At 64.9% G+C, this 15,434-nt stretch overlaps 2 protein-coding genes across 2 annotated transcripts in view; both read right to left on the reverse strand.

The window, feature by feature from the left end:
* QSOX2 (quiescin sulfhydryl oxidase 2) overlaps window positions 1–2,025 on the reverse strand; it is a gene marked incomplete at its 5' end in the record, with an annotated part of 30,313 nt that extends 28,288 nt beyond the window's left edge. Inside the window, one exon of the mRNA XM_030292869.1 lies at window positions 1,725–2,025. Within this exon, the coding sequence (XP_030148729.1) occupies window positions 1,725–2,025 (301 nt within the window). The remainder of the gene's footprint in view (window positions 1–1,724) is intronic.
* A 5,345-nt stretch (window positions 2,026–7,370) lies between these two features.
* The window catches only part of CCDC187 (coiled-coil domain containing 187), a 36,879-nt gene continuing 28,815 nt past the window's right edge, over window positions 7,371–15,434 (reverse strand). The window contains exons 19-24 of the mRNA XM_032595530.1: window positions 15,094–15,257; window positions 12,691–12,989; window positions 12,140–12,273; window positions 11,671–11,780; window positions 10,774–11,132; window positions 7,371–10,577 (exon numbers count right to left, since the gene is read on the reverse strand). Of these exons, the coding sequence (XP_032451421.1) occupies window positions 8,830–10,577; window positions 10,774–11,132; window positions 11,671–11,780; window positions 12,140–12,273; window positions 12,691–12,989; window positions 15,094–15,257 (2,814 nt within the window). The 3' untranslated portion in view covers window positions 7,371–8,829. The remainder of the gene's footprint in view (window positions 10,578–10,773; window positions 11,133–11,670; window positions 11,781–12,139; window positions 12,274–12,690; window positions 12,990–15,093; window positions 15,258–15,434) is intronic.

Consider the following 15,434-nt stretch of genomic DNA (forward strand, 5'->3'; position numbering starts at 1 on the left):
AATAAAGATTAAAAAAATTTTTTCAATAAACACACATAAAAAAATTGTTTAAAAAAAGTTAATGGGACTCCTTTTCTGGGGAATCCTTGTGTACTGGGACATCCACGAGGGGGAGTCCATATGCCACGTATCCTGGCCACGGGTGCTGGTGTCCCTAGCCGTGGGGCTTGTGCTGACAGGATGCTGGGCCTCACGCCCGGTTTCAGACCCAGCAGACCCGGGTTGGGACCGACGGTGCGTCTCTAACAAGTCCCCAGGTGACCTCTCTTTGGGGACGCCATGTGGAACTCTCCCCAGTGCTGAGGCCCCTGCCTCCAGCAGCGGTTTGGCTCTCGGGACGCTTTGCCCAGGTGCCCCGCGGCTGTCCCCACTGTCCTTCAGACCACAGCTGCTTTTCACTTTCAGCCATATCTCCCTCCGTCCCAGGCCTTCATCCTGCCCGACGCGGGCAGCGTCCAATCCTTTTAAGATAACCTTACTTAGCTAAGGGTTGAGTGAATCACACCATCAGGTATGGGTTTTGCCGCTTTCATTTCCAGAAGAAACCTTTCTTCCAAGTTCCAGGGGCCATTTTCAAGGCTCCTTACACGCTGGTTCAACTACAGAATAGTTGCACATCTGTGTTTCTGCCACTGAGTGACAAACGAGAACTGAGAAGTTCTCTGCACTCTGAAAGTTTGTTCCCAAAGCAAAGGCTTTGAGAAAGCCCACTAAGGACTTGTCTGTCCACCTCCGTTCTGGCCACAGTGCCAAACACTTGGGACTTCAGAAAACATGAGATCAAAGAACAGGCCCTTCAGAATCAAAAGGCCCCAACTCCCCGAGGTAATATGAGAATGCATCTTAAAGACAATCTTTTACGATTCTGCACAAAACCCCTACTTAGGCTTTTAAGAAGTTTGGGAACCTGTTTAGTTATGAGAAAATCACAACGGGGTAGGAAAGGAGACTTAAAAAACAAAAGTGCTGGAAGAGAGTGTAGCAATTTGTTATCCTCTGGCCCGCGGAAATATGTAATTAGAGGTTAGCTGAGCACCAGCAAAGCAAGGGTCCTGCCAAACCTCACTCTCGCTGGGGACAGCACGGACTTCAGAGCGATTCACATGCCATGTAAAAGCCCGGCCGGCCTGCCGAAGGGAGCCGCAGACCCGCCCCCCACCCCCACCCCCAACTCTGCCACCGGGGCAGGCGAGTAACGAGGGACTGATTAGCACTTGGCAGCTTGATGAAACTGCCAACAACATAAAATGTAGCTCGGTGGATGTCAGGTCAACCACGGGCTGCGCCTCTAGGAACGAGGCGCCTCCCGATGACAGGCTCCGAAGGTCCTGTTTTGCCTCCACAGAGGTCTGCGGGGCATCTGGACGTCTGTCTAAGTTGCTGGCTCGCTCTGAGCATCCACCATATGGCCAGAAGAGGGTGACGGCGCAGGACTTCAAGGGAAGGGGGCTCCGAGGCACGGAGACGGGGTGTGCGTCGGAAAACAGCTAGGACAAAGGCTGGGGGGAGGCACCGACGCTCTTCCCCAAGACCCTGGGAGGGGGGCTCCCCGGTCCGCAGCTGCGGAGTGCGGGCCGGAAGAGGGCTTCTCGCCGTTGCGACTCGAGGCCGCCAACGTGCCGGGCTGTCCCGGGGGGGGGGGGGTGGCTGCGGGGCCCGGGGAGGGGGGGGGCCGGGCCCGGCCGGCCGGCCGGGGTCGGGGGTCCCGCGCGGGCGCGCCTCACCTCGCACGTCCCCGGCCAGGGCCCGCCAGGTGGGCGCGTAGCCGATGCAGTGGCCGCACCACGAGGAGTAGAACTGCACGAGCCACGCGGCCGAGCTGTTGGCCGTGGCCCCGCGCACGCTGCCGCTGTCCAGCACCCACACGGCGTCCTCGCCCGCGCGGTACAGCCGCCCCGCGCCGCCCGCCCCCGGGCCCGCCGCCGCCGCCGCCGCCAGCAGCACGAGCAGCGGAGGCAGCCGCCGGGCTCGGGTAGCCGTCGTCGCCGGGCTTCCCGGGCTGCGCGCCGCTGCCGCCGCCGCCGCCGCCGACGCCGCCGCCGCCGCCGCCGCCCCGGCCGCCGCCATATTGGGAGTGCCGCGGCGCGCCTGACCTTTCACCCTGGCAACCGCCGTCACGTGCGCCGCGCGCGCCCGGCCCCGCCCCCGAGCGCCCGGCCCCGCCTCCCAGACGCCCTCCAGGCCCCGCCCCCGAGGGCCTGGCCCCGCCCCTCCCCACCCCAGGGTCGCCACATTTAGCAAACGAAAATGCCCCGTGTCTGAGATGCAAATTTAACGGGAAGTTCTTGGACTCGTAAACGATTGGCCGCTTGTCGGAAATTTCCATTTAACTTGGGGTCCTGCGCTTCATCTGGAAACCCCACCTGGGGCTTCAGAGTGTCTGCTCCCCTGACCTTGACCTTTAAATATGAGATTTTTATCTCTGGGAAACTTAGCAAGACATCCACACAGATTCAGATGTGTTATGGTGCCCAAGTTTAGGACTTTCCAGGTGACCTTTGCAGCCCTAGGAAGTAAAGCTTCCTGTGACTTTCTGCTTAATTCAACAGGAGACCTGGTTTTTACATTGCTATTCTTGATTGTTATGCATATCAACATTTTCTCTGAACTGTGTGACCGAAACAAAAAAGAAAGGAAGTAGGTCGCAGAGCGGATATGAGTCAGCAACAGTCATTGGCCTGGAAGTTCAAATTCTTGTTTCGGGCCACTTGGCTCCTACACACGCCAGGCAGAGGAACTGCGTGTGCAAAGGCCCTGCGGTAGAAGGGACAAGCGCGTTCGAAGAAAAGCAAGGAGGCCAGTGTGGCTGGAGCAGAGTTAGCCAGGGGAAGAGAGGGAACCAGGGAAGCGGCCAAGAACAACACAGGGAGGGGCCTCACCAGGCAGGCTGCAGATTAGGGCCCCTGGCTCTGAAAGCCACGGTGGCCATTGGAGGATTCTGAGCGGAGATGTGGTTCTGCCCTTCTGGCTGCCGTGTGTTAGGGGCAGGAGGGAAAGCTGTGACAGGCTGTCACAGCCCTCCAAGAGATGGTGGGAATCAGGTGAGGGTTGGGTGGCGATGTTAGTGACAGTGTCAGACTTAGGGTGCGTTTGGAAGGTAGGACATGCAGTGGATTAAATCCCGAGTGTAGACGGAGGGGTCGTGTCTTCTCGCAGGGTTTTGGCCGGAGCCGCTGCAAGCAGGAAGCTGCACTTGACGGAGGTTGGGGTGAGAGTGGAACTCCGAGCTTGTTTTGGATCTGTTGACCTTGTGACATCTGAGGCAAGTGCCAGGCCACTGGTTGGCTGTGAGAGTCTGGGCTCAGAGGGTAGGTTGGGCCGCTTGAGGTCACCACAGGAGGCCACGGGGACAGAAGAGGACTGGCCACATCCCGAGCCCTGGACTGAAGCAAATGGGGTGGGGCGGGGGGGGGGCAGAGGAGCAACCTGGAGGTTGGAGGAGGACAGGAGAGGGCAGAGACGGAGGTGAAGGATAGATGTGGGGAGGAAAGAATGACAGATGCCTGGTGGGGGGGGCGTGGCTCCCTAGCGACTGGACAAAGGTGTTCTGGGGGGGGCGTAGGGACAAGGCGTTTACAGAAAGGGTGGTGGAGGGAAAGAGGAGAGGCTCGGTGGCTCCTCCCAGGAGGTTTTCGGGAGGTGGTGGGGGAAGGAGAGCGGAGATCCAGGCGGGAAGGAGAGGCCCGGCAGGGAACAGGTGGGGGAGAGCCAGGGTGTGCCTCGTGGAGTGCAAGGGGAAGGAGGCAGGTGGCCCCTGGGTGCGTGGGCGCAAAGGACACAAGGCTGGAAGGGGTCGCTGCGCCCTGCACCTGAGCAGCTCCGCCTCTCTCCGCAGAAGGTGCTGCCTCCGCCTCCGAGGGGAGCCCCCGCAGGCAGCCTATACTTCCAGGTGCCCCTCCCGCTCTGCTGGGTGCCCCTGGGGTCCCCTGCTGCCCTCGGGGTGGAGCCCATCTCAGGCTCACCGGTCCCTGCCCCCCTCCACCTGCGACCAGGTTGACTGGTCGGCCTCGGCCCGGGGGCGTGGCCACGAAGTCACATGACCACTGTCGCGCGCCAGTCTAGCTCTGGTCATCCAGTGGAGAAAGACTGTCAGGGGCGGGCTATTGGGTGGGTTCTGAGCACTCAGGCCCAAGGCACCCTTCCCCACCCTTCCCGGAGGGGTTTAACTCTGAACCCTGTCTCAGCCGGCTCAGGCTGCGTAACAAAACCCCACAGCACAGGCATTTCTGAAACGACAGACCTTTGTTTCTCACAGCTCCGGAGGCTGGAAACTCCAGATCAGGGTCGTCAGGGTCAGCTCCCAGAGGCCCTCTGCCTGGCCCACAGATCGCCAGCCGCCTTCTCGAGGTGTCCTCACGTCCCTCTGTGTGTTCTCGGGGACAGAGAACTCTCTGGGGTCTGTTCTCATAAGGGCACAAGGGCAATCGTGGGAACCCACTCTCGTGACCTCATCAAACCCTGATGTGCTTCCTAGCACCGTGACAGTGGGGGCAAGTTTCCATGAATGAATTCTGGGGAGACACAGTTCAGTCCACAGCAAACGCCCAAAGCCACTGGAAGGACCGTGCCCCTCCCCCACCCAGGTGCAAGTCGTGCTGTCACCACCGTTCCCCAGGGCTTGTGTGTCCCCATCCACGTGCTGAGGGAGCCCGAGGGGCGGCTCAGGGGCAGCCAGACGACGTGCGTGCTGGCCCCACCGAAGGGCCACTCGGGTCTCCTGGTCCCTCCTCTGCCAGCCATCCCCCCGGGGAGTGCTGGAGGAGTGCCCCCTTCCTGCTGTGGGAAGGCGGGTCGAAGCACGGTGTCCCTCCCCAGGACCAGCCCCACCCCACGGGAAGCGAGGAAGGCTGGCGCCACGGACACCGTGAGCCCACCCCGCGGTGCAGTCAGCGTGGCCGGGTGTTACTTCACCCCACACCTGCTCCGCGGCATGGGGCCCGTGGCACCGGACTTTGTTCAGCACCCTGAACACAGCACGGGTCGTTTCTCAAACCCAGAGCGCCACTGGCCCTGCAGCCCGTGTCGATTCACTAGAAGGTTCTTAGGAAAAGCGCCCACTGATTGTAAAATGCAGCCAGACTCAGAAACATTAAAACAGGGTGTGGGGGAGGGGGTTGTATCTTAGGGTCTGAGAGACAAGGCAACGGTAGCAGTTTCCAAGCTTCCACTGCTTTCCCGGCCGGCTCAAAGCCCGTGACCCCACCCTGGAGACCCCCTGGATCGGTTCCTCCACCTGCACGGAGGGGGCGCTCGGCCCTGGGCCACCGTAAGATGAACCACGATCGCAGATGCTACTAAGGAAGGAAACCCGCTGCCATCTTCAGATGCCTCCAGTCGAAGGACGCGCTCTGATTTCGCGGTGCTTCCAACGTGGGCAGGTCTGCATCTTGGAGCTGACGGAGCGAGGCATCTGTGTTGTTTTACAGAGGGGGAAACTGAGGCTCAGAGGGCCACGGACTATGGTGAAGGGCACGTGGCACACATTCGACAGAGGGGGTCTCAAGCCTGAGTGCCCCTGACGCTCAGGGGCAAAGGCGGAGCTCCCTCCCTGCTCTGAGTGCCGCAGCCACGCCAGCTTGCGGGGCGGCGAGAGGGGCCCTGGGGGCGGGGGGCGGGGCCACTGTGCCTTTTCTGCGCCCCACACACGCTTCTGAACTCCTGCCACAGCCCAGACTCCGGAGCGGGCCCTGTCCTCCGAGGACCTGCCCCCAGTTGGTGTTTGCTTTTGGGCACGGCTGCTTAGGAAGAACGCCCATTCTCCGGAAGACCTACCAGGAGGATTGTTCCAGAGCACTGCTGTGGGCCGGGGACAGAGCCTGGTGGCGACAATCCTCTGTGTCCTCACAGTGACACGGGGTGGGGGGGGGAGGCAGGGGCGGTGGCCAGGGAGGCACGGACGGGGATGGGGTCCCTGCCACGACCCCAGTGAGACGTGGAGAGCAGGACTTAGGAAGGGCCCTGAGCATCACTGAACACCCCGGCTGTGTCACGTTACAGCCTGGACGGACACAGCTGCCGGACAGAAAGGGCCCCAACCGGGGGGCAGCCGCAGGAGCCCTGGGAGGGCCGGGGTGCACGTGTGGGCGCTTGTGTTCACGCGCGATCCTGCCTCGCGCCCTAAACGCGTAGTCATGTTTTGCCAACACTGCGGTCTGCTCCCAGCCGTGTGCACGCCGTTGGGAATGTAGAGCAGCAGCTTGGCGTTTGATGCCTGGCGTGGGGTGGGCGGGCAGGACCAGGGGCCACAGGCACAGGTGTGGGCCTCGCAGACATCCTTGGGGGGCCCAGATGCTGGTTGGGGAGCCAGCATGGACAGGGCAGGTCTGACCCACGGAACTGGTTTTGTTTGGGTGCTCGCTGGACAGCCACGTCCTCTCGCTGCCGGAGAACCTGGCCCGGGGGTGGGGACCCAGCCTGGTCACTTAACCTCCCACCCCCCACCCCGGGAGCCAGGTGCCCCTGGCACAGGAAGGCGCCATCCAAACGGGTGCTGCTGTGTTCCCCCGGAGTGCACAAGGCTGTCACTTCTCTGTACCTGCCCTCGCGGGGGCCCCCTGCTGTATTTTATAGGGGCGGCTGTCACGGCCTGCCGCACATGGTAAGGAATCAAAGGCTTCCTAAAGCTGGTCTGGTGATTTGGCATTTGAAATGCTGAAGGTGCATCCGTGGGCATTTCATGCAGGAGGGTACAGCTAAGAGGGGCCGTTGAAAGAGACAGGCTGCAAAATTAAATGTGGGCTTTAAGAAATAACCTCTTTTTTTTTTTTTTTTACAGTTATTTATTTTTGGTAGAGAGAGACAGAACATGAGTGGAGGAGGGGCAGAGAGAGAGACAGACAGAACCGGAAGCGGGCTCCAGGCTCCGAGCCGTCAGCACAGAGCCCGACGCGGGGCTCGAACCCACAGACCGCGAGATCGTGACCTGAGCCCAAGCCGGTCGCTCCACCGACTGAGCCACCCGGGCGCCCCAGAAATAACCACTTTCTATGAAGGATAATGGCCCTTCTGGAGACCAAGATTTATCGGCCCCAGAGGTTAGCAGGGACTGGAGCCGAGGCGACCGCAGTGAGGCTGTGAAGGCAGCAGTGTGGTATGTTTTGCCTGTCATTAGACGGACCTCGGAGCCCACGCCCCTCACTCGCCGTGTCAGCTGAGACGGAGGGCTTCTGACAGCCTCCACGGCACCGACCTGAAACATGGAGCTCATTTTGTAGCGTGGCCTCCCTTGGGCCCCGCTGTCGTGGGCGAGGGGCCACCGGTGCAGGCGGCCCCCAGACAGGTCCTTTGGGAGGCCCGCGGCCCCGCCAGGAGCACAGCCCCCCCTACCCCCACGGCGACCAGAAAGGGGGCGACGGGGTTTGAGGCAAATCTGCAGGGTTTTGAGGTGGGAGATTTATTACCATGCCAAACGTGTGTGTGTAAAATACATAATCCCTCTCGCACGGCCTCGTAAATCCAAAAGGGTCAGCAATAAATAGAAAAAAAATAAAAAATTACAGACTGATTTGTTCAGAAAACTAGAAGGCAATCAATAGGAAAGCTGTAGCTCAGAACTTGTTTTGAAATCGCATACGCACAGCAAGAGCACTTTCCCCCCCGCCCAAGCCCGTCTCGGGGTTCCCTGGTGGACGTGGGGGGACCCAGTGCGAAATCAGCATGAACTGTCTCAGCTGGTGCCTCCCTGAGCCGTGAAACCGGACGAGTGAGCCTGTGACAAAAGTCCGTCTGGCGAGCAGCTGGCCTGGGTACAGGAGGCTGCCCTGAAGCGGGGACCTGGTGGAGGGCTGCCTGGAGGCGGCCGCCGCTCCCAAGCTGGAAGGTGGAGGGCACAGGCAGAACTCTGGGCTCCGCCACGCCCCCCAGCTAACTGCAAGTGCACGGAAGTCGCCGGCTCCCCAGGGGTCCATAAATGTCATCTCCAAAGGAGTTCCTCTGTTGAGGCCGGGGGAAGTCCGTGCCCTGGAGGGGAGGAGCCAAGCCCCAGAGGGATCGCACCCTGCCAACACCTGTGCAAACTGCTCCCTGCTCCAAGGCCGCCCTGCATCCCGAGGGTCATTCGATGATGGACAGCCACCAGGAAACGGACTCTGGTCTCTCCCGGAGTCCTGAGTCCTCAAGGAGCCCTTGGCCCACCTCCCGCCAGAGGGCAGTCCTGGGGCGTGGCTGGTCACCTCCGGCCCTTGAGTTGACAGATCTGTGATGTCCACAGCGGGGTCGGCCCACGTGCATGCCCTTGGCCTTCAGAAGCCGCCAAGCTGGGGTGTGAGTCCGTGCGGACGTGACCCCCAGCCCGTCTCCACCGCCCCTTGCCCCCCTGTCCCCCCAGAGCGGCTCTCTCTCTCTCTTCGCCCGGCCTTTGCCGACGGCTCTGCCTCCAGGCATGTGGTCTCCAGTTCGTCCTTGGGGACCGCTCCCCTCCGGGCCGTTCTCTGTCAATCCATGACCTCCACACCTTTCCTCGACCGGCCAGCCTCTGGACACGCCCGCACAACCTCTTACCTTCCTGCCTCTTAAAGTCTTTGGACCAGGGGCCCTTCCAGGCGCCTGACGGACGCAGCGGCCCCAACGTCCGGAAGAACACAGAGCTCACCGCACTGGCCGCCACGTCCCCGCCCAGGCCCCAGCCCGGCACCAGACGACTACTCGGGGGCCAGCCGCAGGCAGGCTGTTCTGAATGGTGGCTCTGCCCTCCGTGGCCCAGGCTTCCCGGAGCATCCCACACGCCACGCACACGCATGCGCAATGGCACCCCACGCCACCGTGGGCCCCGTCTTCCCGAGGCCCTGCGGCGGCCGCGGGGCCAGCCTGCGGGACACGGCGGCTCTTCCGTCAGGGGGCCGCCGGCTGGGCCGGCTCCAAGAGCACAGCCAGCGTGTCGCACAGGATCCTCCCGCTAAGCTGGCTGGAGACCAAATCCAACACCTTGGCTCCCTCCGTGCCCGGCGGGTCAGCGCAGGGGCCCGCGCCCAGAGCAGGAGCTGGGTCGCCCTGCCCAGGGCTGCCAGCGGCTGCCAGCATTGGCGGACGCTCCCCGGCCATAAAGGCCCCTCTGGACAGGGTCGGGGGCCGCACCGGCAGCCTCGGGGGCCCCCCCGGGGCGTCTCCTGCCCTGCCCCCAGAGGGGCGCCCTGGCCAGCCGGCCGGGTCAGGCCACCGGCTGCCCACAGCCTGATCCCTGGAAACCGAACTTGACTCACCCAATTCGTCCCCAAGGCTTCCGCCCTGTCTGCCTGCCCCCAGGCAGAGCCCCGACTCCCGGGGCCCTGGGGATGGTGCCTCGGGTGTGTCCTCCTCAGACAAGGAGGGCAACTCCCCAGTTTTGATGGAGGCATCCTCCCCCGGGGGGCCCGGCACGCTCCCAGGAGACATGACATCCTCAGGTGGGGAAGGGAAGTCTCCTGAGTCGGGGCTGGTCGTGTCGGCCAAACCCTCTGCTGGGAAGGTGGGAGGCAGAGGAGGGAGGCGGGCATCCCTGTGAGCGGAGGACAGGTCGGCACTGCCATAGGATAGCACCTCGTCGACGGGGGACAGGATCTCAGGCAAGGCCCTGCTGGACGGCGTGGGGCAGGCTTCCTCGGGGGCAGGGGAGTCTCCACTGCCCCTACCTCTGGGTGCCCAGCCCTGGGGTGTCAGGGCCACCAGACCGCCAGGGTCCCCAGGAGGAGCCCGCGAGGTCACGGGGACCTCAGGCTCAGACCAGGGCTGTCGTGGCGTCCTGTCACTGGGCAGACTCAGGGCAGCGTCCCAGAGCCCCTCTGGGCAGGCAGCCGAGGCCTGCAGAGGCCTGGTCTCTCCTCTGCCGAAACCCACCCCTTCGGATGCCAAGGACCCCGAGGGAGAGGAAAGGGACAGGTCCAAGTCACTGGAGGACGAGGGCGTGGACGGGAGGGCATGCGGGCAGCCTCGGGGGACGTCTGTTGGGCCCTCTTCCGTAGTGAGTTCACGGATGAGGCTCCCAGTGCTTCCAGACGCTTCCTGCCCCTCCCCGGGGCCCAAGGAAGCAAGTGCAGAGCCGGGCGCCCCGCCATTTTCCAGGTGGGACGAGCCTCCCGTAGACAAGGAGGGCCCCGAGCCAGGCTCCAGAAGGTTCTCCTCGTCCCAGACCTCGCTGGACGCCTCTGACAGCTCTGACCCTGACCTCGGAGAGGGGGCGTCCGGGGGAGGCAGCGGCCAGCCCTCCCGCAGGACGCCCCCCGGCTCCGTGGAGGGGCCGCCCAGGGGCCCGGCCCCACCGCCCTCTGGCCTCTCCCGGGCCACCTGCCCCCCGCCCCGGTGGAGCCCCCAGGAGTCTTGAGGAGAGAGCTCCCCAGAACAGCCGGGGTCCGTGTCTGGGACGTCCCCACCCCCCCAGTCTGACACGGAGACGGGGCTCTCGGAGAGCTGAACCAGGACGGCGGCTGCTCTCTGAAACTCCTGGAGAGAGCGGCAGGACACCCCACTCGGGGAGGAGGAGGCAGGGGACCCCGCCCAAGACCCCGAGCGGCTCCGGGGAGCAGCCTCGGACTCCGGGCCCGGGTCCGAGGGGGCCCTGAGCGGCGGCAGGGGGCTGCCCTCAGGCCAGCTGGGTGGTACCGGAGCTGCGGAGAGGGGGGAGTTGGGGGTGAGGCCCCCAGCCCTCGCCCCCTGCCACCCCTGCGGCCCACACCCCACAGCCCCTAAGCCAGCGGATCGGGACCAGAAGGGCCCGGTGGAGGCGGAAGAAAGGTCCACAGCCGCAGCGTGGTCCGCGGGGCGCCCCCCCCCCCCCCCCCCCCCCCCCCCCCGGCTCCACACCCGTTAGCTCGGCCACCCACCCGCCAGCACAAGTAAGGGCGCCGCGTCTGGGGGGACATCTCCGCGCCTTGGGGGCCCCGCCTCCGAACTGCAGCCGTCCTGTGTTTATTGGGGCACGACGGCTCCAGACAGGGGCCCTCCCTACAGTCCTCCGCTTGGGCGGCCAGCCGATGGGTATGGCGAGTGGGCGGGGCTCCCCCGCCGGGCTTTGGGGGAAGGGTGGTTCTGGCCGAGGAGGAGCTGGTGGCGGAGGACCCGCGGGTGGGGGTCCCATGGTCCTGGTGCACGGCGGGGCCTCACCTGGAGCAGTGGTCAGCTGGGCGGCTTCCGGTGGAGAGAAGGGGCCGCAGCGCTCGGTCCTGCAAGCACATTTGTGCGGATGTCCCAGGGGGCGCCCAGGAGAGGGCCCCATCCCCCGGCCTCGTCCCCACGGCTCAGGGCCTCCACGGGGCCTTCAACTCCCCCGTAAGCTTGACACCCGTGCCCGCCAGGTATCCGCCCTGACAGGAGGTGACCGTCAGAGCGCAGGGCTCCCCGGGTGGGGGCAGGGGGCCTGTGTTTAGGAGGTTCTGGCCTCAGTCCCCACTGGGTCAGGTCTCTGGGGGGCGTTGCTCTCTGAGAGGCTCAGAGGCACGCGTTCCCTGGAAGGGCCCCTCCCGCTGCCCCCAGCGCGGGATCGTGGGCCAACTCCCCAGGTGACATCTTTGCTTCCACAGAGGGGGTCAGACTCAGGAGGGCATGGGGTGGGTTGAGGGGGCGCAGAGGACCCGGTTCAGGACGAGGGGCGCTCGGACACAGTGAGGTTCTTCCAACGAGAGGACGGGTGTCTCCATGCCCCAGGACCCCACCCCCTGCCTGCAGGTCCCCTGGGCTCAGGCAGCCCTCCAGACCGCATGCCTCTGTTCCCCCGGCCACCAGCCTTCCATTCTGTGGGGCTCCTCCACGGGGCTGCCGGCAAAGTCCAGCCCCAGCTCTGACCCCGCTCGGCCGACGCGGCCTTCAACCACCTGCGGGAGAAAGACCACAGCCAGGATGTGGCCACGGCCACGAGGCCATCGGTCCGTGCCCCTTAGCCGTGGGTAAAGCCCTGTGCTCCCATGGAGTCACCACCGTAAGGAACAAAGACCATCCCCTTAAAGATGGCCGAGGAGACCCCCACTTGCCAGATACCCCTCCTCCCAGCAGGCACCAAAGGCCCCTCAACAGAGGAATCCACGTGAGAAGGACCAAAGAGGCCCCATCCCCTCAACACCGTCATCTGGTGGACAGGGCGGCCCCCGCCCAAAGCCACACGGTAGAGCCCCACCAAGCCACGGCCAGGCCCCCACTCTGCCTGCAGCCAGGGCAGGGCCTAGCCTCAACTCACGCTGGCTTCCAGGGGGCCGCAGGGACCCCCTCCGCCCGGGGAGTTCGGGCCCTGGAGCTTCTGTGCACGGCTGTCTGTCAGAGGCCGGGTCTTCTCCTCTGCTGACGTGGGGCTGGGGTTGGTCTGGGGGTCTCCTGTGAGGCAAAGGGACTGTCAGCATTGATGGGCACAGAACGGAGGACGCGGGGGCACGGCGTCCAGGAACTATGAAGTCCTGTGAGAAAATCAGCCCTGGGAAGGGTGCACACCCCCTGAGCTGGCCCCTCTTCACACGGAGGAGGAGACGGAGGGAAGGGAGGACAGCCTCCGCGCCCGCCCAGCCCCCGCTGCTGCCCGGAAACGTCGGTCGAGGTGCACGCAGGTGGCCCTCCTGCAAACGGGCCCGCCGTGCGCCCAGACACGGAGAGGAAGGCCACACGGCGCGTGTGAGGCGCGCCAGGGCGCAGGTCTGTCTGACCTCAAGCCCGATGCTGCCCCCAGTTGCCAGGGCCAACCGACCGAGTGACCGTCTGTCCTCGGCTGCCCCCGCGGCCACCGCGGTGCCCGGTTACCTTGGCCCACGGGGCTGTGGCTCTCCGCCAGCCGGCGCCCCGCGTCGGGCCAGCTGCCGGCCACAGGAGTGTCCTCTCCCCACGCGGGCCTTGGAGGCGGCCGGTGACTCTCCGCAGCTGAGGTTGCCTGGGGGGGCGTCCCATCCGCCCGCTCGCTGAGAAGGCTGTAAGGCAGGGCGGGGCTGGGACTGCCTACCCGGGCTATGCCCTCCCGGGGGACAAGCCCCGACCACAACATTCCACAAATGGGACAACACGCGTCACATCCGGGGGACGGCTGTGGTCGGCGGCCGAGCGGTCACCACACGGGTGCAGGAGAACAGGTCCTGGGCCCTCCCCTCCCAGGCAGCTTCCCAAGCAGACGGGTCCCTGCTGGGGGCTCGCGAGGTGCAGGCACGGCGCCAGAGCGTGATGGGCCGGAGGCGTCCCCTGTCCCTGTTCCCCAGCACAGGGCGCTCCGGCACGAGTTCTCCGTGGGGACAAACCACCGGGCCCACCTGAGCTCCGGGAGGCCACATGCCCAGACCCCCTGCCATGCTCTGAGCACACTGACGGGCATCAGGAAACCAACCCCCGTCCAAGCCTCAAGGAGGCAGCCGGGGGGCAAGGTTGCCAGATCTCCTGACCCCTGGACAATGCAGGCGGAGGGGCCAGCTGGGACACCGGCCACTCTTTAGGGTGTGGCTTGACTTGTTTCTGTTCCCTTCGGATGCTACAACTCCCCCAGGGGGCCCTGGGCATCTGCCGCTGGGTTCACACCCACGTCAGGGGTGTGAACGGGGAGTGGGGTCAAAGGGCTTTCCTCGGTGTCTGGAATCTGGGGCCTTTGCAGATGGAGACGACGCAGGGGCTGGAGCTCTGGCCTCTCTGGGGCAAGGCCTGGGAGGCACCTGTCCCCATCAGTGTGTCCCAGATGCAGGCCCCTGCCTGGCCCCAGGAGCAAGGACCCTGAGGACACAGCAAGGGGTGTGCGCCCGAGCCCATCACCCGCCCCCCAGAGCTGCCTCAGGAATCAAACTGGAATGGCAGCCCCTGGAGCCCTTTCAAAGGCTTGTCACCCCTCTCCCCACCCCCACCCCCCCCCCAGGTCTCAGGCCAGGAGCCCTGTGGGCTGAGTGCAGGGGGGTGGCTCCACAGGCAGAGCTCAAGGATGCACCTGGGCCCTGACCCACTCGCAGCGCTGCTGAGCTCCCCTGGACCGAGGGAGGACACCTAGTTCTCTGCGTCGCACGGCCCCAGCAAAAGCTCAGAGTCTCTCTCACGGTGACGGAGGCGGCGGTTAGAAGCCATCTGAAATTTTCCCAACGTGTACACAGCCTTTCTGGTCCCCAACTTTCCAGCAGTGACAACGCATCGCTGCTGTGATGAGGACAGCAAAGGAGGCCTCGCCCTGCAGGAGGACGGACGGCGGCCTGCACCCCCCTTCCCTGCCCACCCCCCCCCCCCCCCCCCCCCCGCCTGTGCTAAGCCTGTGCTAACGGCCTGCCCGCCCAGCCTCAGGAACCAGCTCCTGGGCACCAAGAGGGTACAGTCGGCCGGGAGTGTCCTCAGAGATCCAGCAGTCCATGGTAACTCGAAGGCTGCGTGGGCCCGTGCTGAGATGTGAGAAGCACGCTCTCAGGGCAGCCAAGTGGGGCTCGTGGCCCCGGCAGCCTAGGGGGCGCTGACCCCCTTCCACGGAGGAGGTGTGCAAAGGGCCCCCCCCCCCCCCCCCCCCCCCGCTCGGGCAGGAAGGCCACTGGAGGCGCTGGTGCCCCCCGCAGGCAGACAGGGGTCCCTGCAAAGGCCGCTCCCGGCGGGAAGGGGCGGGCCCTTTCTGGGGCGGTGGGGGCTGCCTCCTGCACCGTCGCCCCCTCACCCCCCAGGCTGCTGTCATTAGACCCTGGCAGTGGACAGCCAGCCCTGGGGCCGTTGTAATTAAGACAGAGGGGAGGCGGCGTTCCCAGCGCAGGGACGCGGGGTCGCTCTTGATGGCTGAGGCAGCTGGCTCTCTCCCACAGCGAGGCTCCCGGTCGGGTGGCACCGCTCACCGGCCTCCCCCTCCGCCCTCACGGTGACTCAGCCTGGGCAGGGCCCCTCTAGTGTGCGGGGAGAGGCCCTTCTGCTGCAAAACGAGCCCAGCGGCCACGTGGCCGGGCCTGTGAGAGAAGGCCCGGCCGCCACAGCTGGCAGAAGGGTCCCACGCCAGCCTCGGAGGGGCTCCTGGCCGCCGTGTGGCCACCCGGGTGCCGCCCGCTGCCCTGGAGCAAGGCCGGTCTACTCGCTTTGTCTCGGGGGAATGGTGGCAGCCCTGTCCCCACTTAACAGATGATGAACTGGGTTCAGAGCGGGGAGGACACCCCAGCCAGCAGCACAGGAAAGGTTTTTAATGGTAAGCACCGGGGCTGCCCGGGGACAACTCACTGTTGGACTCGTGGGGTCTCGGGGCTTGTCCGGGGGCAGTGGCTGGCGGGGCTGGCGGGCCCAGGCGGTGACAAGGGGCGCGAGGAGCCCTGTGCAGGGCCCTTCAGCTGCACACTTGTCTCAGACCCCTCCGTCTGAGTGGTCTTGACCTCACGGCCGGAACTCTATGAGAAACAGCACGAGGGAGGGGCGCCTGGGTGGCGCAGTCGGTTGAGCGTCCGCAGTCGGTTGAGCGTCCGACTTCAGCCAGGTCACGATCTCGCGGTCCGTGAGTTCGAGCCCCGCGTCGGGCTCTGGGCTGATGGCTCAGAGCCTGGAGCCTGTTTCTGATTCTGTGTCTC

The sequence above is a fragment of the Lynx canadensis genome, chromosome D4 (assembly GCF_007474595.2).
Source record: "Lynx canadensis isolate LIC74 chromosome D4, mLynCan4.pri.v2, whole genome shotgun sequence".
In the NCBI taxonomy this organism is placed as follows: domain Eukaryota; kingdom Metazoa; phylum Chordata; class Mammalia; order Carnivora; family Felidae; genus Lynx; species Lynx canadensis.